Below are 26,747 nucleotides of genomic sequence, written 5' to 3'. Positions count from 1 at the left end.
GGTCTTTGACTGAAAACTCAATGATGTAGAATTAAGTTAAGAGACTACTGTCAGTGAAGAGTGTTACAAGCCTAAGAAATACAAAACAGAAGTGGACTAAGATAGGAATAAGTTGGAGGGAAGGGGAGAGAGTCAAAGGGCCATAAAAGTCAGCGTGCTAAATAAGCAGAGAAGTGTTAGGACATAGGGTCAAAGAGATGGAGAAGGTCTGCATGTGGGGGCCTTCAGGACTCTGGTCAGGAGTTTGGTTTGATTTCAACAATGGAAAGGAACATTAAACAAGGGAGTACTTGAGAGTCCGAACCTGAAAGTTACTACTGAGGATTCACAGAATTACTCCTCTTCACTCGAAGGACCCCATGATCTTTTAGGAGAGAAATAAGGTTTGTTACTGCTCTCAGGGAGGTGATAAATGGAATGATGGGACAGGACCACATGACCCTGACTAAATTCACTGCAACAGATGGCAATGTTGAGCCAAAGTAGCAAGGACATCCTTTGTAAAACAGTGTAAGTTAGCAGTAGCTACAGTGTTACAGAGCCAAAAGCAAAGCAAAGCAATCACTCCTTGATCTGGAGTGCTCCATGCCACTTTGTGGGATAAAAAGGAGAGAAGAAAATCCACCACAACAAAGAAACCAATCACTTCAGCAACTCCTGAAGCTTTTTAGGGAACAACAGTGGCTGTGGATACCACTGTTAAAGCACTCCCTAGGACATGCTTCACAAATGCATATTTAAGAAAATGATACTCTGAAAACTATCAAAGGGATCACAGTAGGCCTAATAAATGGCATATTCTGACATCTACATGCATAGCACAGGACCTGTATTAGGAAATGTATCTGAGCTCTCTCACCAGTTGGTACAGTGACTGTGGAAATGTAATTTAACTTCTAAGGGCCTCTATTTCCTTATTTGTAAAATGTGAGAATAGGATAAGATGCATTTCAATTCTTAAATACACATGCACCGCCCCCCCCCCCCGCCCCCTTGACTCTTCACTTAGTAGTACAAAAACAAAGATTAGAAAAACACTTAAGTAATTGTGGAATGGCCTGGCATTATATTGGCGATATATATTGAGATACAGATGTAAAACTAAGCAAATAATATGTTTCAGTATTTTAATAAACGATTGAAAGTATAATGAAATCAAATCAATATGTAACTCAAAGGGACAAAAGTAACTGGAGTTTTTGGGCTAGATGCCAAATGTTTATGTATACAGATTACAAATTAACTTGTATGTTACATTTTGAGAATAAGTATATATGGAGCATTAGGTAAAAATAATAACAAGCATATAAAATGAAACTCTAGACTTCACATTAGGAGGCTTGAGTTCTAACTGGCTCTGCAATTACTCTCTGCAACATTCAATGCATCAATTATCTGAGTCTCAGTTTTATTCACTATAAAATTATACAACGAGGTGACCTTCCAGTCCTTAAATTCTAATATGTACTCATAGTAGGCCATGATTCAGCAGGATGTCTTTTATCAAGACAGTTTAGACATACAAATGGGTAGTCAATGAAAGCTACGTTGGGCATCAGTCAGTATTTAACATGGTACTTCCATGTTACACACAGAGGTATTGTATACCTTTATTTTAGGGCTTTTTATAGGATTCTATGCTTTAATCATTTTCATGCTTAGATATAAAGAAGAATGTCTCACACACCCTTTTAAATCAAGTATTTAAGTTAAAAAAAATGGGGATTATCAAAATTCTCTCTAATTGATCTTACTTCTTGAATGAAACGGGATAAATTTTTAAAGAATTATGTAAATCTATCAACCAAAATCAACAATGTAAAAACTTAAGAGTGTTCATCCTTACCTGATGAAGAACTTCCAGAGTAACAGGGTAAAAGAGGTTTTCAATAATTATTCGGAGCACAGGGCTCTGCCCAGGTAGGACCGTTCCTTCATTGGTAAGAGCTCCGGGAAGAGCCAGATTTCCCGACTGGACAGCACTGACGGCCTGCAGTGCAGCTTGGGCTCTCTGAGTAACAATCCAAAATAAAAACTTTTGGTTACACAGAAGCATTCTATGAATCCTAAAAATTAGTGAAGGTAAAGCACTATGAAGTAATATAGTTAAATAAAAATATACATATCTACTCTTTCTGGATGCACATATCCTAAATTTATAATCAGTAAAGAGTCAAAAGACTTGCTTTCTTATCACGATGGCACAATATATAAGTTGCTTAAATTTACTGGAAGAAATGAAAAAAATACAATAAAGATTAAATTAAAAAATACAGCCTTTGGGTGGCATATGATAAATCTAAGTATGGGGGAGAGGAGCTATAGTGGTTCAGGGAGGTAAGGAGGGCAACCCTGTAAGAAGGCATCCTGACACAGAGCAGCAGGGCCTGAGCAATAGAGGAAAGCATCCACGTAGCAGAGCTTCCTAGCCAGGGGAACCTGAGCCCAAACAAGGTAAGAAAGGTGTCTCTATGCAGGGGTGGCTCACTGCTAGATATCAGAACCTGAGGAGCATGAGAAAGGTAAGAAAGGGGTCTAGAGGGGAGTAACTTGTCCAGGAGAGTCAGTAAGGGGTCCAGATGGGATGGGTAGCCAGTATGGTAATGCCAGTCTGAATATGGTGAACAAGAGGTTTATGAGGACCTGAGTGGGGTAAAAAGGTAATAATAGAGAAACAGCCTTGCATGGGACGTTAGAGCCTAAGCAGGTGAAGATAGACAAGTTTCTAAATATCATGCTTCACTAAAAGAAACCATAGTGCTCTAAAAAATGTTTAGTTCCAGATGTAGAGTAAGGAAAGCAGATGACTGTATAACTTTTTGTTTTTATGGTTTTTTCCCTACAATGCAAAGAAGTGTTTGAAGAATGAGGAAGATGCCAAAAGGACCCCTAAGGGGGTCCTACTGGCTAAATACAGGACAATTTGAAAGAGTCACAGTAATAATGATTTTAACAAACACTGGGTTGGCCAAAAAGTTACTTTGGTTTTTCCCATAAGATGGCTTTAGTAGCACTTAGTTGTCTTTAACTTCATTTGAAACAATTCTGACTGTATGTGACAGCCATCCAATCAGTGTATATGTAAAACAAAATCCTCTCAAAATTGGTGAATTCTTGTGTACCCATTTGAATACTGAAGATGGAAGAAAAGCAACATTTTGGCATATTATGCTTTATTATTTCAAGAAAGGTAAAAACATAACTGAAATGCAAAATAAAGATTTGTGCACTGTATGGAGGAGGTGCTATGACTGATCAAATGTATCAAAAATGGTTCGTGAAGTTTCATGCTGGAGATTTCTCGCTGGACAATGGTCCACCGTAGGGTAGACCAGTTGAAGTTGATAGCGATCAAATTGAGGCATTAACTGAGAACAGTCAACACTATACTGCATGGGAGATAGCCGACATACTCCAAATATCCAAATCAATAAAGTATTGGTGAAAATGAAAAATGTATCTTATTTTACAGATAAACCATACAGAATTTTTGGCCAACCCAATAATGGTCTAGCAAATAAAATAGGAAACCTTTAGTTCATACTGATGTAAACTGATAGCTGATAAGGAACAGTGTATTTACACTGCCTTAAAGTGCCTTTCCCCAAATACTCTTCTTTCTCCCTTTCTAAGTCCCAACTTTACAGTGGCGCAGCCAGGCAACAACAGCCTAACCAAGTGACCAGAAAGCACACCATCAGTAATGCAAGAAACTGAAATTATATCCCACCTGGTATGATGCAATGAAGAAAAAAGAACATGACTTCTATGGTGTTCCTGTCAAAGATATATACACTGAACCTAATCACAAGAAAACATCAGACAAACTCAAACTGAGGGACATACTAAAAGATAAATTGCCTATACCTTTCAAGTGTCAAGGTCTTGAGAGTGAAAGAAAAACTGAAGAACTGTTTGAGATTAAAGGAGACAAAGAAAAATGTGACTTCTAAACAGAACATGTGATTTGGAATAAATAGTATTTGTTTTGCTCTAATAAACATTATGGGACTACTGGCAAAACTTGAATAGGGACTGAGAATTGGAGGGAACTAATGTATCAATATTAATTTCCAATTTTTAAAAAATCCTCACCCAAGGACATGCTTATTGATTTTAGAGAGGGGGGAAGAAAGGAAGAAAAACATGATGTGAGAGAGAAACACTGATCACTTGTTTTTTGTGTGTGCCCTGACCAGGTACCTAACCTGTAACCTAGGAATGTGCCCTGACCAGGAAGTGAACCTGTGACCCTTCAGTTTGGGCGATGAAGCCTAATCAATTGAACCACACTGGCCAGGGCTTAATTTCCTAATTTTGACCTGTATCCTGGCTGTGTAGGAAAATGTCCCTGTTTGTAGGCAAAAAAACATGCTAAATGTTATTACACAATGAAGACAGACCAGATTAGCAATTAATTTTCAAATGCCTCAAGAAATCAGAAGTTATTTGTATTGTATCAGCAATGCTTTTCTAATTTTGTAATTGTCTCAAATTTTAAAATCATTATTTAAAAAATGAAGTAGGTGAAGGAGAGAAAATTGGAGGAAAAAAGCATGGTGATGATCAGTGAAATTAAATGGACATTTTCATCAATCTTTTGTTCCATACTTATTGCTTAAGAATGCTGATAATTAGTAAAATGCTTATGCCACAAAATGAGAAACCCCACCACTTTAATGTAGCTCCTTTCATTTTCACATGGTGTTACTTGAGATTCTAAAGATCACAGTACTTTGTATGTTGTTTTAAATGAGCATTTTTTATGTTTTGTTTTCATGATTTTAATTTATACCACCCCTCTGTGAGAGAAGTAGTTTTCCAACATTTTGATGTAACATTAAAATTTAAAATAAGTATCTTTCTGAAAATTGGCCATTTTTTACTTTCTGTATGCTTAATAGTTGGACCTGTGTTTTTATACTTATACACAGTCATGCTGTGCATGACGAAGTTAAGTCAAGGAGGTATCACACACAATGTATATAATCTTATCACATAAGATTATAAGGGAGTTGAAAAATTTCTATTTTTTAGTGACATCTTAAAGGTCACAATGTTGTAGTTGTAACATGTTACTCACATGTGGAGATGCTGGTATAAACAAACTTAGTGTGCTGGCAGTCATATAAAAGTATAGCACATGCAATTATGTACCAGCACATAATACTAGATAATGATAATAAACATCTATGCTACCGGTTTATCTATTCACAACACTTTTTGTTATCTTAGAATGCATTCTTTCTATTATTAAAAAAAAAAAAAAGCTTGCTATAAAACAGTATGCCATGTTATGCTGGCAGCAGCTTCATATATCTAATGTTTACTGCAGGGGTCCTCAAACCCCAGGGTTAGGAATGGGGGCACACAGCAGGAGGTGAGGCCGAGCTAGAATGAAGAGCTTAGCTGGCATTACCACCTGAGCTCTGCCTGCTGTTACCCCCCGACCGCCCCCCGCCCCGGAAAATTGGTCTTCTATGAAACCGTTTCCTGGTGCCAAAAACGTTGGGGACTGCTGGTTTACTGTGTCTCTTGATTGCGTAATTTTCTCTTGTGCTTGATTTAATCTTACTTTGTTTTATAAATTTAGTGTTACCAAAGTGTACAGTGTTTATAAAGTCTGCACTGGCATACAGTAATGTCCTAGGACTTCATATTCACTCACCACTCTCTGACTCATCCAGAGCCAACTTTCAGTCCCTACAACTCCATTCATGGTTAACTGCCGTATACAGGTTTAACAATTTCTTACCTTTTATACAGTATTTTTACAATTATCTATAGCATTCAGTACATTAACATGCTGTCCACACTGTAACCTAGGAAAAACAGCCTAGGTGTGTAGTAAGCTATACCATCTAGGTTTGTGTAAGTGCACCCTATGATATTCACACCATGACCAAGTCACCTAAAGAAGCATTTCTCAGAACATATCCCTGTCAATAAGTGACAAATGACTGCATAAGCCTTTTATGTATACCTTTTAATAGTGTTTTTATGCCACATACAAATTTTTCTGTTATCAGGTAAAGCTGATAACTGTCAAACACTCCATGTCCAAAGCATCATCATCTTTGAGAACAACTTTAATATTTTATATCACTGATTTTTAAAACTATGCTCTTGGAAAGACAATTATACGTGGAACAGTGAGGACCAACATCCCACTTCAAACATGGCAGTTTATGTCAGCTATTTATACTGGGCTCTTCAGTTAAGATTTTATGGTTCTACTTCTTACAGCTTTGAAAATTGATTTAGACTTCCAACATTTTGAGCCCATAATTAGGTGAGGGATGGTGGTGGTGTCAATCAATGAAAAAAGACTCAGAACTGACACAGGGGTTAAAATGAGCAGACAGGAATCAAAGTAGTTATAACTACTGCATACATACACACACACAAAGGTGAGCAGAGACATGGAAGATAAAAATACAATGCTGTCCAACCAAATTTCCTGTGATGATGGAAATGTTCACTATCTACACTGTCCAATTTGATAGTCACTAGCAATGTGGCTAGTGAGCACTTGAAATTTGCCTAGTGTAACTGAAGAACTGAGTTTTTTTATTTTGAAACTTATTTGTCTAGGAAAAAAACATCATCATAGTGAGGTTCTACGTGGAATACAAGTTCCCTTTCTTCCCAGATTAGGATGATTAAATCTTATCAAAATTAAGCCTGCACAAACAAAAGTAAACTTAACTTCACTGACTTTATGTCATTATACCTCCAATAGTTCTATTTCTTCTTTATATTAAGCAATTCTCTCCATATATGCTTGCAGCTGCTAGTATTACTGTTTTTGTTGTTCCTCTTCACTCCTTCCTCTTTGGCATATCATAGTGGAGAAATATAAAAAGCCGTTGTATATATTGCCCTAATTATTCTGGAGTTTTCAATATATTCTATATTAAGTATGTCATTGAGTACTGAGTACAAAGGTCTCTCTGAATATCAGGCATGCAAGAAATGCTTTTGATAGCAAAAGTCTGAGAAATTAACACCTGGAAAAAAAACTCTATTCCATAAGTGACTCTATAGTTTCCATTTTTAATTAGGCAAAAGAACATTTAAGTAAAAAAAATGAAAATGAGGCATACTCTCTGAGAAAAACACAGAAGTCAGGAGGAGGGAACGATAAATGTTTTCTGTGACTCTGATACTACAAATTGCAATGCAGAATTCCTACTACAGGATAATATTTAAATGTTCAGCAACAAACTCTACGGAATGATTACAACACTAACTATAAATAAAGGAAATAGCAGTATGATCAAAATACCAACAAATATTTTTATTGAGGCAGGGGAGAGGAATATACTTCACACAGAATTTAAACATGCCTAGATTATGTGAAGAAGACATTTCTAAAATTGAGATGGAAATGAGTATACAATAAAATGCACAGATTTTGTGTGTTCAGTTTGGTGACTCTTTAGGGAAACTATTTTAAAGAAAAATCCTTCCATGGTCGCCTTTTGAAGATTTATCAACTTCTACCCACAAGGTCAAGAAAAATTGCCTGTACAAACAATACCAGCTGCTCTTAATGTAACCATTTCTCAAATGCTATACCTCAAAATATGATATAAATTTTTTGTCTATAATTTTAGTTTAAATCAAGGGACAAAAATGTTTAATATTCACCTGACCCTCTGGCAAGTATGTCCATAAGCTGGAAAAGAAGTTACGTGCATTGGGATATCTTGTTATTCAGAGAACAAAATAGAATGAAACAGTAATTTATCAGCTTCCCAGAACTATCAAAATAAAAGACATCTGAAACATTTTATATATGCAAATAGGTACCTTCAATTTTGAATTCAGCTTTGGTGTAGAACTTTGAATAAAAGAGAAATTATATTTTATGAAACATCAATGCATAAAAATTATACAAAAGTAACATAGTAGAAAGGGTATTGGGAAGAAATCAAGGCTATCAAAGAATAAACTAGGTCATTTGGGCTGGCTTTAGTTGCCAGGCAACTGGGATTTCTTACTGTCTCCCTTTAGAATAATCCAGTCTTTAAGAGTTTTATTAAATTGTTTATTTATTCTTCAAGACTTATTCTAACATATTTAGGAGTCACACTAATGAGAAAACTGCACAACTTACATAAAAGAAAATTAAAAGCTCTACTGAAAGACAAGAAACAAAATATAACTTCCTCTTCAAAAGGATCAGTAAGCAATGTAAATATGTTAATTATCTGAAATTCAATCTATAAAATCAACTCAATTCCGATGATGTATTTTTGGGGGTAGAAGTTATCAAAATAATTCTAACATATCTGGAAAAATAAACAAAATATACTAACCAATTAATTTCAAAAAACAGAGAGTAAAGAATGGGCCTGACCGTAAAATATATTAAGGCAGAGGGATACTATTACAGGACTGGAACAAAATGGAATCCAAAAGGTAGTCCAAATTAGACACGTAGTGCATACCACATGAGCAGCCCTCTCATGAACGCAGACTGAGGCCATGCAAGCAGAATATGCAGGTATGCCTAGCAACTGTATATATGCATGTTGTAAGTAGCCATAGCATGTTTATAGAAAACCAGACCATGACAAAGAACATGTTTCACATATGTGGACAATAGGTCATCAAAAAAATAACCAAGGAGAAACTGGTAAAATAAAGACCAAAAAAAGCCTAACCTTAATTCTCTACCCCCAAAATATTTCTAATAAAAGAAAGATTTACATATTAAAATACAAACAACTAAAACATAAAAGTAGGAGAATATAGGTAATTTTTTTTAATTTAGTAAGCTAGGTCTTTATGAGTATGGTATCAAAATCAGAAACTATAATGCAATCTTTAGAAATTTGTTGTAGGAAAATATTTTAAAAACTGTATTACTAGCAGACAAAACTCCTAAGAGACAAACTAAAATGGTGGTTGCCAGGGTCCCTGAGGAGAAAGGAATGGGAAGTTAGTGTTTAATGGGTACAGAGATTCGGTTTGAGAAGATGAAAATAAGTTCTAAAGACAGATGGTAGTGACGGATTGCACAATGTGAATATACTTAATGCCATTAAACAGCATACTTTAAAAATGGTTAAAATGACCCTGGCTGGTGTGGCTCAGTGCATTAAGCGTTGGCCTGTGAACCACAGGGTCATTGGTTTGATTCCCAATCAGGGCACATGCCTGGTTGGGGGCCAGGGTCCCAGTAGGGGGCAGGCGAGAGGCAACCACACACTGATGCTTCTTTCCCTTTCTTTCTCCCTCCCTTCCCCTGTCTAAAAATAAATAAGTAAAATCTTTTTAAAAAATGGTTAAAATGGTAAAAACCCACATTAACAGAATTCACTATAAATACGTTGTAAGTTACCAAATAGAAATAAATAAACAAGAAGATATAATTTCTCACCTATCATATTAACAAAGACAGGAAAACTGCTCATACATTATCAGTGGCATCCTAAGCAGGCACATAATCTTTACAGAAAGCAATCATACAACATATATAAAAATATAAAATATGCATATGCTTAGTCCCAGCAGTTTTGCTGCTAGAAATGTAAACTAGTAAGATAATGCTGCAAGTGTGCTAAGACATATAAGAATGTTACTGTAATGCTATTTGTAAAAGCCTAACACTGGAAACAATCTCATTGTCTATTATAAAAAAAAAATTGGGTAAGTTATGGCTGTTCTGTAAAAGGGAATATTGTGCATTTAAAAATTATAAATTAATTCTGTATTTGTTTTCATGAGACAATGTATGACAGAGCTTTCAAAACATCAGAGTTCCTTTGGTGTAAAACTATATACACTGGAGTGAGGGGGGGGGGGAAATGGGACAACTGTAATAGCATAATCAATAAATATATTTAAAAAAAAAACTATATACATAGATAATATACCTGAATAGAGAAGGGGCATACATCAAAATGTCAGTTATCTCTGGATAACTAAATTGTTTTTTTGTTTTGTTTTGTTTCTTAATTTTTCTGAATTGCTTGTTTGAATGTCTTCCCATGAGCATATACCCTATTTGTAATTTATAAGGCAATTTTTCATTTTAAAAAGTCTAGACTATTTAAAAAATCTAATATTTATTTCACTTACTCCTAGGTTTACACAGTTTATATATGACACTAGTATTTCTTAGAACAAATTAAGGATTATATGTAGGAAATAGAAACTTTTAAAAAATAATGTGGAAAATTATCATTTAAATTCAGCAGCTTGCATTACAAATAACTTTCAACACAGAATCAAAGAGCTGGAGGAGTTCTTCCACCTAAAGAGTACAGGGGCCAAACATGCTCTTAACATAATAAAAAAAAGTCTTAAAATGTTACTTGTTTTGTCAATAAATGTTTTCTACCCTTAAGTAACTTCAAATTAGTATTTTAACTACTTAAAAAATCAACCTGGAGAGACAAAAGATTCAGCATGAACTACACCATAATAAAAACTGGTTAATAGATAAGAAATATTGGTATTCAATATTCCACATTCACCTTGAAGTCACAAATCATTTAATGAACATATCTACACAAATTCTTATCAACATCTTAAGTTCAGTTACTTAACATCACAATAGAAGCATCACTCGACTTCTTAATGCCTTTGTCATATATTCAGTAAAAAGGACTGACTTTTAAAGTTCCTTTTAAAACTAAGATTTTAAGAGATATATAACAATTTTAAGTTTCTTTTTTTTCCTCATGAAAACAGTTTCAAGAAAAAACTAAATGTTTGCCATTTTTAACACCTTAACCTCAAACTTCATATTTCTAAATGGCTTTATTTTCTGGTATTTAAGCTTTTAGGTTAGAATTTACATATAAAATCTTTACTAATAAACCATCCTAAAATCTAAAAGAACACCTTTTTTCCCCTCTGAAACACAAAAAATTAATTTTAAGCTATTATACCATATGCTTTTATAACTTTTAAAAAATGTCAATACTTACAGCTTGATTAGGTAGATTGTCAGTCTTAAGTTCTCTGTGATTGGAATACTGAATAAAAATAGGCTGGCTTCGAAGATGAGGAGTAACAGGAGTGTAATAATTCACCATAGTAATAGCAGCTTCCTCGGAAGCCATTTCTAAGAAAGCCTGCAATAAACACAAAAAGGTAAAGTGAAAGCTCATGCTTTTGAAATACAGCTAAGAACTCTCTTGTCATTCTAGCTTGCTCTAAACTCATTCATTCTCAATCTAAATAATACAGCCCCCAAGGGAATGAAAAATTTTTGCCTCAATGTGCATCATTGACATTAATTGGGAATATCTGAAAAGTTGAGTTCAGTAAAGGATTTGGGATTAAGAAACTGCCAGTTGATTAAATGATTTCATGTGGTTTTTGGTTTTTCTCTTTATGTTCTCCTAAATCTAGAAATAATTAAAAAGACAAAAACAAATGTGTGCATCACCACTGTAAATGGATGCTTTTAGAAGCTGGGATTTAACAGTTCTTTCCTAAAAATTCTCCAACAGTGATGAGGCATAATGATTTGTTCTTCTTTACCTTTTTGTAAAACAGCTGTTTGTGAATACAATTAAATAGTGCATTCAGGAGCAGAGGCTCAATTGTTCATATTAGGAAAATAGAACTTCCTATATTAAGTCAATATTGATCAGTTATTCAAATAACAATTTTTAAATACCTGTAATGATGGATTAATATTAGATATTTGCAGAGTAACACAGGATGATCTAAGATGGAAAACTCACCTTGGTATTTATAACTTATTCTATATATGGCTTCTTTTGGCTATCAAGACTCCCATAACTTCTATTACAGGAACAAGACACTTGTAAAGCTTTAAGGTGCCAGGTTTTGCCACCTATCTTAATGGTTAATTAGGAAGATAAAATATAGACATACACTAACCACTCTGAACACTCAGAACCTTACCTTAAGAATATCACAAATTTAAAATGCAGGAAGAATCCTGGATCCAAATCAATGCAAATTTCTAGTTAGACAATTCAATTCTTTTTTTTACTACAACCGAGCATTTAATTGGCAAGCACATAGTAACCAATTCAAATTATGTATAAAACATTTATAATTTATTTATAAAAAATATGTATTTTAACAACAAAGTTTACTGAACACAGCAAATATAAGTATCTATAAATTGAACTTTCTTTGTTTATAGTTACCTTACTTGGCAAGAGTTTCCATTTGGCAAATATTCCAGGCAAAGAAGTATTAACTTCACAAATGTTAAATATGACGCATAAATGAATTAATCAAATGTCACAACTGAATTGACTAAATGAACTAATAAAAACATTCTATTAAGTAGTAATATGAGCCATACAACAGTGGATTAAATAACATTAATTAATTGATTCACAATGAACAAACAAAATTCCTCTATCTTCAAGAAATAAAATACACTTTGAGTCATTTATACCATCTAAAAGGTGGTATAAATCCACTATCCAATTGTTTCAGTAATACACTTTTTCTAACATTTCTAAGAGAGGAGAATAAAAGTGATCAAGGTAAAAATAGCTATGGCAACATTTCCTATCCTGATTTTAACCGTCTCCCCAATAAAAAAATTGTAAACTGTATTTTAATAATATTCACTATGTGGGAAGAGGGTCTCTTTTCTGCAAACTTTACTACATGTTAAGAATTAACTCAATGTTTAATATCAGTCACACATTGCACAATGTATTTGAAATAGTATATAATTCTTGTCATAGGAAGTTTTTTCCTGAAAATATATACAATCTAAGAATTCACATGTGAAAATAATTTTTCCACATGGCATCCAGTAAAGGTTTTATTTCTGTTTTTCTCAAGTACCCATTCAGAAGAATCAATTTTCATTATGTGGGTGGAAAGAAAATCAAGTCAGTACTCATAGAAAGGCTGATAAAAATTTCCTTCATGCTCTCAACACCCTACCTCCAAGTACTAAGGGAAAGATGCCTAAAAGTAGTTCTAGTGACTTACATCAGAATCTCTTGTTGAATGAAGTATACTACTAACAAGATATTTTTCAAACAGAATTTATGATCAAAGGACAAGCAATCAAGATAACAGTCAATTAGTACTACTGACAAATATAAATCCAGACCCAATAGCAGAGACAAAGGAAAGTATGACATTGCCTGCTGCCTCTCACAGACATTTGCAATGAAGTGTAGGATATACTACAGAAACATGATAATATACATGATACAAGGCTGTTACACATCTTACATCATTAGACATGGCCACATTGGCTCTTTTCAAACTATGCAAACCTACTATTCTTAACAGAGGCAACTGTGTTAAAATAAAAATCTTAGTACATGTACTATCTCCAAGAGATGTAAGATAAGTGTATAGACACAACATGAGCTGAATACTATCACAGGTTATTTATTTTACAGATTAATAACCTCACCCGAATTAAACAGAAATGTTAGTTTCTAGTTTACTAAAGATATGGAACTGAATCAGACATCATCATTCAGTCTCTAGCAAGTCTAATACTAATCAATTTATTTAGAAATATATTTAAAATGTGATTCTTAAATTTTATTTATGAAAAGTGAAAGAAACACAGGGACTTATCACACGTACTACACAGTGTCTGGTGCCTAGATTTGTCCTCTCCTTTGAAGCAGTGCTCAGTAGTAGAAGATTTTCAGGACAACTGAAAACTAGAACTAAAAAAATTCATCTCATTGGGGGGGTCTGAGCTGGAACAAAAAAGCATGCAATTATTCAAATAAATATGACAAGTATTATATTTTTGTCATGATCACAGCAAAAGCAAGTTTCCTTATTCATCTTAAGAAAAACCTATTAACATCTGAAATGAAGACCCTCTTACAGTCTCTTTTAAATTATTAAAGAAGCTACATATTAATTCTACAACTAAAATATACTAAAAATTTATATGTAGACTTTGGAAAACTTGTATGTTCTGTAATTTGACTAATGAGGTGCAATTTATTCTCTCTTTCTGTCAGGGAATTCTGATAATCATAGGATATTTTCATAAACCATTTTGCAATTAAAAATATAAAATGTTTTTTATTAAGGAGGAAAAAGACCAGTCAATAAGAGATAATCCTGTTTCCTGTGTTAATATTTTTGTTTGTTGCTTCCTGTCATACAAAAAACCTTTACAATTTAAAAACTACTTCAAACAGAAGGAAGTTGAGAAAATACAGAAAAGTTCAAGAAAATAAAAATAATCTTTAACACTAACACTCAGAAATAGCCCTATCTTTACACATTACATACCTGGCTTTTTCCTTTCAACATCAAAAGATTAGTCACTTTGCCAAATGGTAGACCTAATGATATAACTTCTGCTTCGGTGGCATCACTTGGAATTTTGCGAAGATGGAGAACACGAGAAGGCGAAGAGGGAGGTCTATCTCCTTTAAATTTCTTGTTGTCATTCCCATTAGCTAAAAAAATAAGATTTTAAAAAAATTACTGAAACTAATTTTGGTTGACCTACTACATTAACCACATTGTCACATTTGATCCTCCAAGGAGAGTGCTCTCTGTGAAAAGCTCTGCAAAATCCATTACATGAATAAAACAAGATGCAAAAAGAAAAGATAATTGACTATTTATAGGAAATAAAAGATAAATGACTACTTACAGCAGTATTATATAAAATAATAACATGTTACAGTAGTAAAATACTTTGGGGGTTATAGTATTATATGAAATGTAACCTGTATGACAGTAACACAAAGGAAAATAGAAAAGTTCTTACATTATACCTAGGTCTTATATTATTTGACAGTAGACTGGTAAATTTAAGATGCATAGTGTTGATTTAACTTAAGAGCAGTCACTTAAAGTAAGCCCTGTCCTTACCCTATTCTGTTGTTGATGTCACAAAATTACATCTTTATATATTGTGTCTGGAAATACAAACTACAAGCTAATAATTCTTTTAAATTCATGCATCTCCTAAATAATGTGAAGTTACAAACCAAGCCACTTGAAAACCTTTACATTAATAATTTAGAAACAGTATTAGTCTCTTAAATTGTGCAGAAAAAAGTGGCGTTATAAACCATTGTTAGAATACTAGTTTTTATAATTGCCTGTGCATTTTATCTTCATTAAGATCTTTAATTTCTGTATGCTTTTTACTTACTGTCTAGTGTCCTTTTTTTCATCCTAAAGAATTCCCTTGAGTATTTCCTGTAGGACAGGGCTAATGATAACAAACTCCTTCAGCTTTTATCTTGGAATGTCTTAATTTCTCTACCATCACTTTTCTTTTTTAAATCAGTGACTTGACTTTAAGAGTCTAATGTGTTACACATAATTTGTCTAATTTCTTTTTAAAAATTCAATTTATTTAAACTAAAAAGAGCATAAAAAACAAAAATACCTTTGAAGTGACAGTTATGCCAAACATAGGATTCTTTGACAGGTTGACTGTTTTATTCTTTTAGAACTTTGAATACACTGGCCAACTGCACGATGGCCCCTAAAGTTCTTGATGAAAAATCTGTCCTTATTCTTACTAAGGATCCCTTGTCTGTGACAAGCAGATCTTCTCTTGCTTTCAAGATTCTTTGTCTTTTGAATGTTTGCTTATAGCGTGTTTCAGTGGGGGTCTCATTGAGTTCATCTTGCTTGCAGTTCACTAAGCTTCTTGGATATTTATGAGTTTATTCATGTTTTTCATCAAATTTGGGGATGTGGTAACTCTGGATATCAGATTCTTCCCCTTCCCCGAGGACTTTCAGGGTGCTGTTATTTTTATTTATTGTCTTTTTTAAAAAAATATATAATTGTAGGCTGTCTCTGTGCCAAGGATGAGCCTGGGGTGTAAATTTAAGGTCTCCTCAGGTTTCTCCTGAGCATTTTCCTGGGCATGCATGACCACTTTCTGATTTTCCCTATGGATGCAATTGTTTTTTAATGTCCTAGTCTTTAATGCCTGGCTCCCAAAAGGGAATAAAAACAAAGAAGTAGGGGAAGAAGAGCACTGGCTCTTTGTATCTCCTGATAGTCACTTGGTGGGGAGTGCAACGTGGCTTGCAATAGGGGGAGATGCAGAGGCTGCCTGCCTCTTTGTTGGCAACGATTTGATCGGATGAAGCAGTTACCTATCAGAGAACTTAAAGGACAAGGTCCTTTTTGCCCACCCCAGCTACCACAGGCTGTTTATAAGCTGCTCATGGAATAGAGACACAGCTGCCTGCCATGTGCCTGGGGGTGGGGGAGTGTAGCTGCTACTGTGCTAAGAGCTTAAAATTAACCATAATTTACCTTCCAAGTCTATCCCTGGAACTTGCAAGCCTTCAAATCACTTAAGAGTTCCAAATTAGTTACAGATTCTGGCAATGCAACTGTTTTCTACACAGGAAGTCACATTCCTGGTGCTTCTTATCTTGCTATCTTTCCAGAATCCTCCCTCAATTATCTTTTAAATTAACAAGAAAAACTATGAGAAAGGAAAGTCATGTATGTACATAATTACCACTTTTGGTAGACCCAAGTTTCCACCTGGTATTATTTTCCTCACGTGTGAAGAATTTCCTTTACTATTTCATAAAATGAAAGTATGTTACTAACAAATGCTCTCAGCTCTTGTATGCCCCAAGGAAAGCTTTTTCAACGAATTCCAGGTTGATTGAATTTATTTTCAACACTTTAATGATGCTCCACTGTCTTCTGGCATGTACTTTTGGGCAAGAAATCTCTCATCATTCTTCCTATGAAAACTCTGGCTACTTTTAAGATTTGTTCTACATTCCTGGTTTTCAGCAATTTGATTATGGTGAGCCTTGGTGTGGTTTTTGATGTGTTTATCCTGCTTGCGGTTCTTTGAACTTTTTGGATATGTGCATTTATAGTTTCTACCATATTTAAAATATTTTTAGTCATTATTTCTTCAGGTATATTTCTGCTTCCCCACCCCCAACTTTTTCTCTGGGACTTCACTTGTATGTATGTACATGTAGACCGCTTGATATTGTTCTACAGGTTACTAAAGCTCTTTCATTTCTTTTTCAGTCTTTTTTTTTTTGGTCTCTGTTTTAGCTTCTATTGCTCTCTTCAAATCCACTCATCACTTCTGCAGAATATAATGTGCTGTTAATGCCATGCCAGGTATTGTATTCAGACATTAAATTTTTATCTTTAGAATACCTATTTGACTTCGTCTCATTTTTCTCCTTGTTATGACAATATTTTGCTTTAAATCTTTGAACATACTTTTAATAACTTTCAAAGTCCAAACAAATTTGCTAATTCAACCTTCTCTGTCATTTTCTAGGTCTGTTTCTGTTGACTGAGTTTTCTCTGGATTATGGTTTACAATTTAGTGGTTCTTTACATTATTTGGCAGTATTTTCAAAAAGATTGTATTTATTCAACTCTAGAGAAAATGAAAGGCGGGAGAAAGGGAGAGAAACATCGAACAGTTGCCTCTCACACAACCCCAACTGGGAACCTGGCCTGTAATCTAGGCATGTGCCCTGATGGGGAATTGAACTGGTGATGTTTTTGGTTTGCAGGATAATGTCCAACCCACTGAGCCACACCAGTAAGGGCAATATTTGGCAATTTTTGATTGGTAAACATTGTGAGAAATAGAATGTTTTATTCCTTTAAAGTATCGAAGTTGAACTTCTGGTCAAAATGGCAGCATGAGTAAACATGGCTCACCATCCTGCACAACCAAATCAAAAATATAATTAAACTATAGGACCACCAGCATTCAGAACCGTCAGAAATTGAGCTAAATGGAAATCCTACAACTTTGGAATTAAAGAAGAAACCACATAAAGACTGACAGGAGAGGCAAAGACAAACGCTTGTCTCACACCCACATGTGGCAGATAAAAATTGTGAGGGTATCTCAGGAACAAGGCATCCCAGCCCCATATTAGCCCCCCAGCCCAGGGTTCCAGTGCCAGGAAGATAATTCTCCATAACTTCTGGCTGTAAAAACCAGCACAGACTGAGACTGTGGAAGACAGAAACTGCTGGAATCCCAGGCAGTTCACCTTAAAGGGGCCACACACAGACTTACTCCCTCTGAGCTCCAGTGCCAGGGCAGCAGATTGAAAGGCATCAGAGATATATAGGGAGGAAGTAAATTACCTGGCATCAGGGTGGGAGCTGAGGGGCAGCTTTCTCCCAGACAGAAGTGCTGACAGAGGCCATTTTTCCTTTTCTAAGCCCTTCCCCCACAGAGCAACAGAGCCAGCGGGTGGGTACCATATCTGAGACTTCATCAACCTGGGTCCACTGTTTGCCTCACCCTGGTGATTCCCTGAAACCCTGCCCCACCCAACTTTTGGGCCCATCCAGCCTGTTTCCAGTGGCTTTTCCCTATGAATGGCTTATATGGCACATGCTTCAGATTTTCCTAAATTCTCTCAAACAAGTTGTATCTGGCATCAGTGAGCCCCATATCTCTGGCTAAGTTATCCCAGGCCAGAACTAGCAGCAGCTCGTCTTAGTTTATAGCTCTTGTGGGCACCTCCGAGCACAGCACAAGTAGTTGCTATCTGCAGATTACTTTGTACCTAATGGTGTGCGACCCAGGACAGAACACAGGTAGTGGCTGACCTTGGAGGTTCCAACAGCAACAATGCTCAACTATAAGAGGAGGGTGCACACATCACGCATGGTGGGTGCTCCCTGAGCACCCAGCTTGGGTAATACAGGCTGCGCCACTGGACCCTAACGAACTCCTACTATATTAGGTCACTCTATCAAGCCTGGGAAGTGTAGTAGCTCTACCCGATACACAGAAACAAACACAGGGAGGCTGCCAAAATGAGGAGATAGAGAAACATGGAAAAACAAAGAAATGAAAGAAATGAAAGAACAGAACAAAACTCCAGAAAAGGAGCTAAACAGAATGGAGAAAAGCAGTCTTTTTTTGTTATATATAACAGAGGCACTTCAGCCTATGTTTATAAGATGAGCAAAATAAGCGCAGCGGCGGGTCTTGTAACTTCGGTAGTAGAGGGTCCAGCAACAGCAGCAGTGACTATGAGGGATGGTGGCCGCTCTAGCAGGACCTGCAACAGCCTAGAGGTTTCTCCTGAGCTTCTCAGATGCTCTGGTTGACAAGGACCCCCCACGCGGCATTAGAGGAGCTGACTAAGGCTTTGGAAGAGAAACCAGATGATACACAAAATTATTCTCAAAGAGCTTATTGTCATATCCTTCTTGGCTTATTGTGATGCAGTTGCTGATGCAAAGAAATCTCTTTGACTTAATCCAAATAACCCTACTGCTATGCTGAGAAAAGGGATGTGAATACCATAAAAAACTATGCTGCTGCTCTAGAAACCTTTACAGAAGGACAGAAATTAGATAGTGTGGACGCTGATTTTATTATCTGGATGAAAAGGTGTCAAGAAGCTCAGAATGAGTCACAATCCAATGTGTCTGTATCCCAGAGGACTAATCAGTCAAAAATCAAGTACGACTGGTATCAAAGGAATCTCAAGTAACCGTAACACTTATTATCAAGAATGTTCAGAAGAATGATGTAAATGTGGAATTTTCAGAAAAAGAATCATCTGCTTTGGTGAAACTTGCTTCTGGAGAGGATTACAATTTGAAACTGAGACTTCATCCTATAATACCAGAATAGAGCACATTTAAGGTACTTTCAACAAAGATTGAAATTAAAATGAAAAAGCCAGAGGCTGTGAGATGGGAAAAGCCAGAGGGGCAAGGAGATGAGCCTAAGCCAAAAACAGTTCATCGCAGATGTAAAGAACCTATATCCATCATCATCTCATTATACAAGGAATTGGGATAAATTGGACAGAGAGATTAGAGAAAAAAAGAATGAGAAATTGGAGAGAGATGCAGCTTTAAACAAACTATTTCAGCAGATCTATTCAGATGGTTCTGATGAAGTGAAACAAATCATTTATGGAGTCTGGTGGTACAGTTTTGAGTACTAACTGCTCTGATGTAGGTAAAAGGAAAGAGGAAATCAATCCTCCTGATGATATGGAATGGAAAAAGTACTAAATAAATTAATTTTTAGAAAGTGAGCAAAATAAGAACAATGTATAAAAAATGGAAAGAAAACATTTCAGATTTTGAAAAAAAATGAAAACTCACCATACACACCTGTAGAAGGAGTAGAATTGTTCATGGTAAAAGGTCCGTTAATGAGGCCAGAAGAAAGAAGCTCATCAGGTCCCCGCTGAAAAGCAAGAGCAATATTCTGTTAATAAAACAAGTCTCAAATAATGATCCATATTTATTACTAAAAATATAAAAGTCAGTATTCATCAGAATAGCAAGGCATTTAAGGGGACATCCTCAAGAATCACAGAAGCTAAAGGCTGGAAGTGAACTTTATAGTAAGGAAAAATTACTGCACATTTACACAACTGTTACTAGAAAACAAAACTGTCATCACATAGTTGGGGCATAATACTGTACCTTTTTTGATTAAACCCAATCCTCTAACCTGTTACATTTTAACTACCAGAAACCATATTGAGTAGGTACATCCTAACATTGTTTTTGTAGTATATTTTTAAGTACACTTAGTATATTAAATATGTTAAGTTTCTGTAATATATTTGCATGCAATTTTTTTTATCCTCACTCAAGGACATTTTTTTCATTGCTTTATCTTTTTAAGAGAGAGAGAGGAAGGGAGGGAGGGAGGGAAGGACGGGGAGTGAATAGAGAAATATGGTGTGAGATGGAAACATCAACTGGTTGCTTCTTGTATGTGCCCTGACCAGGGATTGAACCCACAACCTAGGTACGTGCCCTGACTGGGATTCAACCCACAATCGTTTAGTCCACAGATAATGTTTCAACCAAGCCATACCAGCCAGGGCTGCATGAAAATATTTTGTGTAGCACTCCCTAAGAATTCTGATTTTTTGATAACTTTCTTAGGTTGAACATGAAGATGTAGTAATTTATTTGTATATTGGCCAACTCCCTCGTTTTCAGTGACTTCTCATACATTAATCTTAAAAATAACCTTTAATGTGTACTATTTCTTAAACAACTACTACTTAAGTAATTTATTTTTCAGGTAAGAGTTCTGACCAATTCCAAAGCTGAACAGTCAATGCCAAAAGACAAGTCAGACAAGACTTTCATTGTAACCCTAAGACCAATTACCAAAATTTAAGTTTATATTTAAGAAGGACAATAAATAACGTGTACAAGTTAAAACCGACCTATTTAAAATGTTACCATTTGTTTAGTTTCATCAATTTTTAAAAAAGATTTATTTATTTATATATTTTGAGAGAGAGAGGGGAAGGGAGGAAGAGAGGGAGAGAAACATCCATGTGTGAGAGATACATTGATTGGTTGCCTCTCACATGCTCTATGTGGGGACCTTGCCTGTAACCCAGGCATGTGCTCCAACTGGAAATCTAATCATCGACCTTTAGGTTTTGCAGGTTGGTGCTCAATCCACTGAGCCATACCAGCCCACCACAGCAGCTTGATCAATTTTTAAGAAATACTTTTATTCCAGAAGTAGCTTTTTGAGGGAGTGTGCCGGTTAGTGTGGTCTTCTGTCAGCTTCCACCATGGCATACTGTGTGGCCAGGGCCAAAAAGTGCAGAAGATGATGGTGCAGCCCATCAACCTTATCTTCAGATACTTGCAAAACAGGTCTCACATCCAGGTGTGGCTTTATGAGCAAGTGAATATGCGATAAAGGGTTGTATCATTGGTTTTGATGAATACATGAACCTTGTATTAGATGATGCAGAAGAGATTCATTCTAAAACAAAGTCAAGAAAACAACTAGGTCGGATCATGCTGAAAGGAGATAATATTACTCTCCTCCAAAGTGTCTCCAACTAGAAATGACTAATGAAGTGAAAAATTGTTGAGAAGCACGAGTTTGTGTTTTGTAGGTGTTCTTTGTTGCAGGTAGTCCTTGAATATTTATTCATATTGTTTTGATTACCATTTTGTTATTACCAGGTGACAATAAATGTTATGTGATTGTTTTTATTAAAAAGAAAAAAATATTGTTTTATCTCCTAGATGATAAAAATCCCCAAACTATCCTACAAATATTAAAGTAGCAACAGTGCTATAACAAATATTGTTTAGGTGTAAGCACCACTTCTAAAGGAAACAACTTCAGTCTTAGCTGAAGAAAGGCAAACTACCAATGTGTTTTGCCTAATAGAAATACAATTATTTAAACAATTTCTGTATTAGACATCTAGAAATGATTCTCTTTGGTTCTTTTACTAGAAGTCATAGAGATAGCTTGGGACAAGAGGAAGAAATAAAGTAAGCTTGTAAGATGAAATAAAATTGAAAATCTTAAATTCCAGAAAGATGGGAATTACAGCCTCACTTAAAGCATAGGTCTTCCTCATAATATCTGAAATACAGGTATTGGTAGCCAAAGACAGACTTTGTTTACTGACTACCTGATGTAGAAATGTGAATTTTTGCAGTCTTAAATGTAGTAAAAATTTAAACATGTCCAACATGTTTTTATTTATGAGTAGTATGGTAAAACATGTGTTACTAATATGTGTATCTTCTACACATTTGTGAGTTTAGTATCAATGTTTCTATATGTAAACTGAGTTAATTTGATCTTAGAAATCACTTAAGAGATCACTTTAGCTCTTTTCTATGTTAAAATATCAACTAAACATTAATTCTAGGTAGTTTACAGATTGAGATGTAAAAGGCAAAACAATAAAGACACTAGAAGGTAGTAAAAAGAGTATTTTCATAATCCTGGAGTAGGAAAACATTTACTAAACAAGAAGCAAAAACCATTATAAGGAAAATATCAATAAACTAGGCAACACAGAAATTCAGAATTTCATTTACAATATATACAAATATTGAGTCATTACACTGTACCCCTGAAACTAATATATATCAAATATATCTCAACTTTTAAAGTATTTATTCAACAAAAAAATCACTAGATTATTGAAATATCTACAATATATACCACCAACAGAAGTTTTAAATCCAGAACTTTCTAAGAATAAAAAAGGAGGGGAAAAAATACCCTACAAGGAACCAAGAAAAAGTCGAGAATAATAGAAAATGATAAGAGAATTGAACAAGCACCTTATAAATAAAGTGGTAGACTTTATTACTATTCAGAGTATTTGTGCTCTCTGCTTCTTCTATGAAGGAACTACTCATCTCCAACCATGGCCACGTGACTTGTAATGCTTCCTATGAGAAGATGATACCTCCCTGGTCCACTGACATTGAGCATGGTTTTATGATTTCCTCTGATCTATAGAATATGAATGGACATGACCTACACTAAATCCAAGTAGACTCTTTAGGAGATATTATGGTTTCTGCTATTTTTCCTCTTTCTCTCTGAAACAAGAACATATCCCAAATAGGAGCTGCTCTTTCAGCCTGATTCCCAGAGTAAGAACATGTATAGCTATGAAAGGGCCACCAACATTGTAAGTAAGTAAATGTTTTTTTTTTCCCTCAGTCATAGTAAAACGATTAATACTATGTCCAACAAACATATATGAAAAGATGCCTAACCTCTTTGGTCATCGGGGAAATTAAAGTTAAAGCCACAATGAAATATTACCATGTTAAAAAGACTGAAATATATCAAGTGTTGATAAGAATGTAAAGTGACAGAACTCCTACATGTTGCTAGAGGAAGTATAAATTGGGACAGCTTTGGAAAAATGACCCAATATACTAAATCTGACTATAGGAATATCTTAGGATCCCTATGTATTCTACTCCTATGGATCCACTCAAGAGACTGCCTGCTGATGTGCACCCAAAATATGAGAATGTTCTCATCATCACTATTTCTACTAGCTGAACCATAAACAACCAAATGTCACCAACTATAAAATAGGTGAATAATTTATTGTAAATACATTCAATGATTTGCAGCAATGAGAATGAATTCCTGCTCCACATGATAACATAAATGATTCTCACAAACATAAAAAGTCAGTCACAAAAGAATGCATATTATATTATCACATTTATATAGAGTTCAAAAATATAATCAAAACTAAATTATACATCTAAGCTATAAATCTAGATGCAAAAGATGGCAGGTAATTGGACCCCTTCCTAACACCATATATAAAAATTAACTCAAAAAGGGTATATACTGTATGTATCTAAATGTAAAATTATACAACTCTTAGAAGGAAACACAGAAGTAAATCTCCATGACTTGGGGTTAAAAAATGGTTTCTTAACACCAAAGCACAAGTGACAAAAGAAAAAAAGATAAATAGATGAATTATATTTCATCAAAAATAAAATCTATTGTACTTCAAAGGGCACCATCAAGAAAATGAAAAGACAAGCCAGAGAATTAGAGAAAACATCAGAAAATTAGGCATCTGACAAGGGACTGGTATCCAGAACATATAAACTCTTGTAACTCAGTAATAAAAACACAAATAACCAAATTTTTTAAAAGGCAGATTCCAACAGTCATTTCTCCAAAGAAGATGTACAAAATGGCGAATAAACGCATGAAAAAATGTTCAACGTCATTAGTCATTAAGAATATTCAAATTAAAACCTTAAAAAATCACTTCAAATTACAATTAAAGCCAAGATATCACCATATCACCACATAATACCTATCACAACAATTAAAATGACAATATCAAATGCAGGCGAGGATGTGAAAGAAACTGGACCTTCAATGCACTGCTGATAGGAATGTAAAATAGCACTCCGGAAACAGTTTGGTGGTTTCTTAAAAACTAAACATACACTATGCTGTACATCTGAAGCTAATATAATATTAAATGTTAACTGTAATTTTTTAAAAACTTTGAAAAACCCCTAAACATACATAGCAATCTCAAAAGATCGACTGCTCGAAACAAAATTCACATGTCCTGTGATGGCATTTATACAACATTCTCAAAATAACAATATTATAGAGATGAAAAACAGACCAATGGTTGCCAAGAGGCAGAGACAGTTGGTGGAAGAATGGGAATATGATTATAAAAGGGTACCATAAAGGAGATTTTTATGGTGATGAATTAGTTTTGTATCTTGACTGTGGTGACAATTATATGAATCTACACATGCAATAAAATGAAACAGATTTATACAAAGGCACTGTATCAATGTGATCAGTGTGCTTCTTTTGATAGTGTACTATAATTAAGATGTAACAATTGGGGGAAACGTGGAGTAGCACATAGGACCTCTCTATAGCATCTCTGCAACTTGCTGTGAAACTCATTTTTTCAAAATAAAAGTGGAAAAAAAACAAAAACAAAACCATGACAAGAGATACATCATTCTGAGCCAGAGGATTTCTACTGACTTAAGAGATTTCTTGCGAACCTATGCTCAACCCTCAAGAGCAGATAAGACTGGTCCAGGTGTCAAATACCAAAGCTCATTCTCAGAGCTCATCCCTATCTCACACTACTATCTCTCACTATCCTTCTACACAGCGATGGTCCAGAAGGCATCCCTTCAAAGACAAGCATGTTCAGAAACGACCTCATGAGTTCCTTATGGATCTCTATGTAAGGAAAAGAAGGGAAAGAATCAAAAGGCAGACAACATACACAGACACACAAAAATCACACAACTCTAAATTATGAGCAAACAGTTCTTAAAATTGAAACAAATTTTTTGAAGAAAAAATAATAGCCTCTCTTAAATAAAACACAAACGGATACAATAGCTCAGGAGGGAGACAAATGAGAATTCTACCGAAGTAGTTAAAAGACAAACAGGAGAAACCATAAAGCAGTGCCATGAAGTCAGACATTTCAAAGAGAAGGATGAGAAGGATAAGAGAACCAAAAGTGCAAAACACCTTTCTACCATTCAAAGGCATTATCTGCCATAAGGAACCAACTCTTACTCTATAATTTCAATTCAAAAAGCTAGAAAGAAGAAATTTTCAAGAAAGCACTTTAATGGAGGCACATGACATTATCTAAAAGGTTTCTAGCCCTGACAGGTATGGCTCGGTTGGTTGGGTGTCCTCTTGCAGAGTGAAAGGTTACCGGTTAGATTCCCAGTCACGGCACATGACTGGGTTGTGGGTTTCGGTCCCCAGTCAGGGCATGTGTGAGGGGCAACCGCTCGATGTTTCTTTCTCACATGGTTTCTCTCCCTCTTTTTCTCCCTCTCTAAATGTAAGGAAATAAAATCTTAAATAAACCATAAAATAAAATTAAAAAATTTAAAAAGTAAAGTAAAATAAAATAAAACGCTTCTAGAGAAGATGTCAAGTTGTTAACACAGGCCCAGGCAAGGCTGGCCAGTTAAGAATCCAACAAGTTGATTTTAGTTTTCTTTTCTTTTCTTTTCTTTTTTTTTTTTTCAAATATCACAGTGGTTTATTTTCTGCATTTCAATTCACATAATTTGAAAACAAAATACATTGTCCTTTCAAATTTAACAAAATCCAAATATAATTGCTGCTAGCATATATGAACAAATTGTACTTTGAAAACCATGATGCTCATAATGAGCAGTAATAATTATATTGTTAAAATGACCAAAATAAATAACTTGCCCTGGCATTGATATAAAGATAACATTATCACCTGAGTCAAGAAGTAAAACCTACCCACTTTTATATCTTTTTTTTTTATTGTTATTTAATTACAGTTGTATGCCTTTTCTCCCCATCCCTTCACCCCACCCCAGGTGAACCCACTTCCCTCCCCCCTCTCCACCCTCCCCCTTGGATTTGTTCATGTGTCCTTTATAGTAGTTCCTGTAATCCCCTCTACCCACTGTCCCCGCCCCCACCCCCCACCCCCGCCCTGGCT

The 26,747-nt window shown here is 35.1% G+C and overlaps 1 protein-coding gene and 2 pseudogenes across 5 annotated transcripts in view; 2 read left to right on the top strand and 1 right to left on the bottom strand.

Moving 5' to 3' along the window:
* Nucleotides 1-26,747, bottom strand: part of PTBP3 (polypyrimidine tract binding protein 3) — a 93,966-nt gene that overhangs the window by 39,421 nt on the left and 27,798 nt on the right. For 3 of the 5 annotated variants that reach the window (XM_024562059.3, XM_024562061.3, XM_024562062.4), the window contains 4 exons: nt 20,074-20,158; nt 14,239-14,408; nt 10,947-11,093; nt 1,847-2,011 (listed from right to left, as the gene is read on the bottom strand). In XM_024562059.3, the coding sequence (XP_024417827.2) occupies nt 1,847-2,011; nt 10,947-11,093; nt 14,239-14,408; nt 20,074-20,158 (567 nt within the window). The remainder of the gene's footprint in view (nt 1-1,846; nt 2,012-10,946; nt 11,094-14,238; nt 14,409-20,073; nt 20,159-26,747) is intronic. The other 2 variants (XM_024562060.3, XM_045196752.2) reach the window with 1 other exon arrangement.
* LOC112306239 (protein SGT1 homolog pseudogene) lies at nt 18,989-20,004 on the top strand (annotated as a pseudogene).
* Nucleotides 21,551-21,872, top strand: LOC112306485 (small nuclear ribonucleoprotein E-like; annotated as a pseudogene).

This window comes from Desmodus rotundus, chromosome 1, assembly GCF_022682495.2.
Source record: "Desmodus rotundus isolate HL8 chromosome 1, HLdesRot8A.1, whole genome shotgun sequence".
Taxonomy (NCBI): domain Eukaryota; kingdom Metazoa; phylum Chordata; class Mammalia; order Chiroptera; family Phyllostomidae; genus Desmodus; species Desmodus rotundus.
Note: the sequence above shows the minus strand (reverse complement) of the source record. Positions and strands in the feature narration are given on the sequence as shown.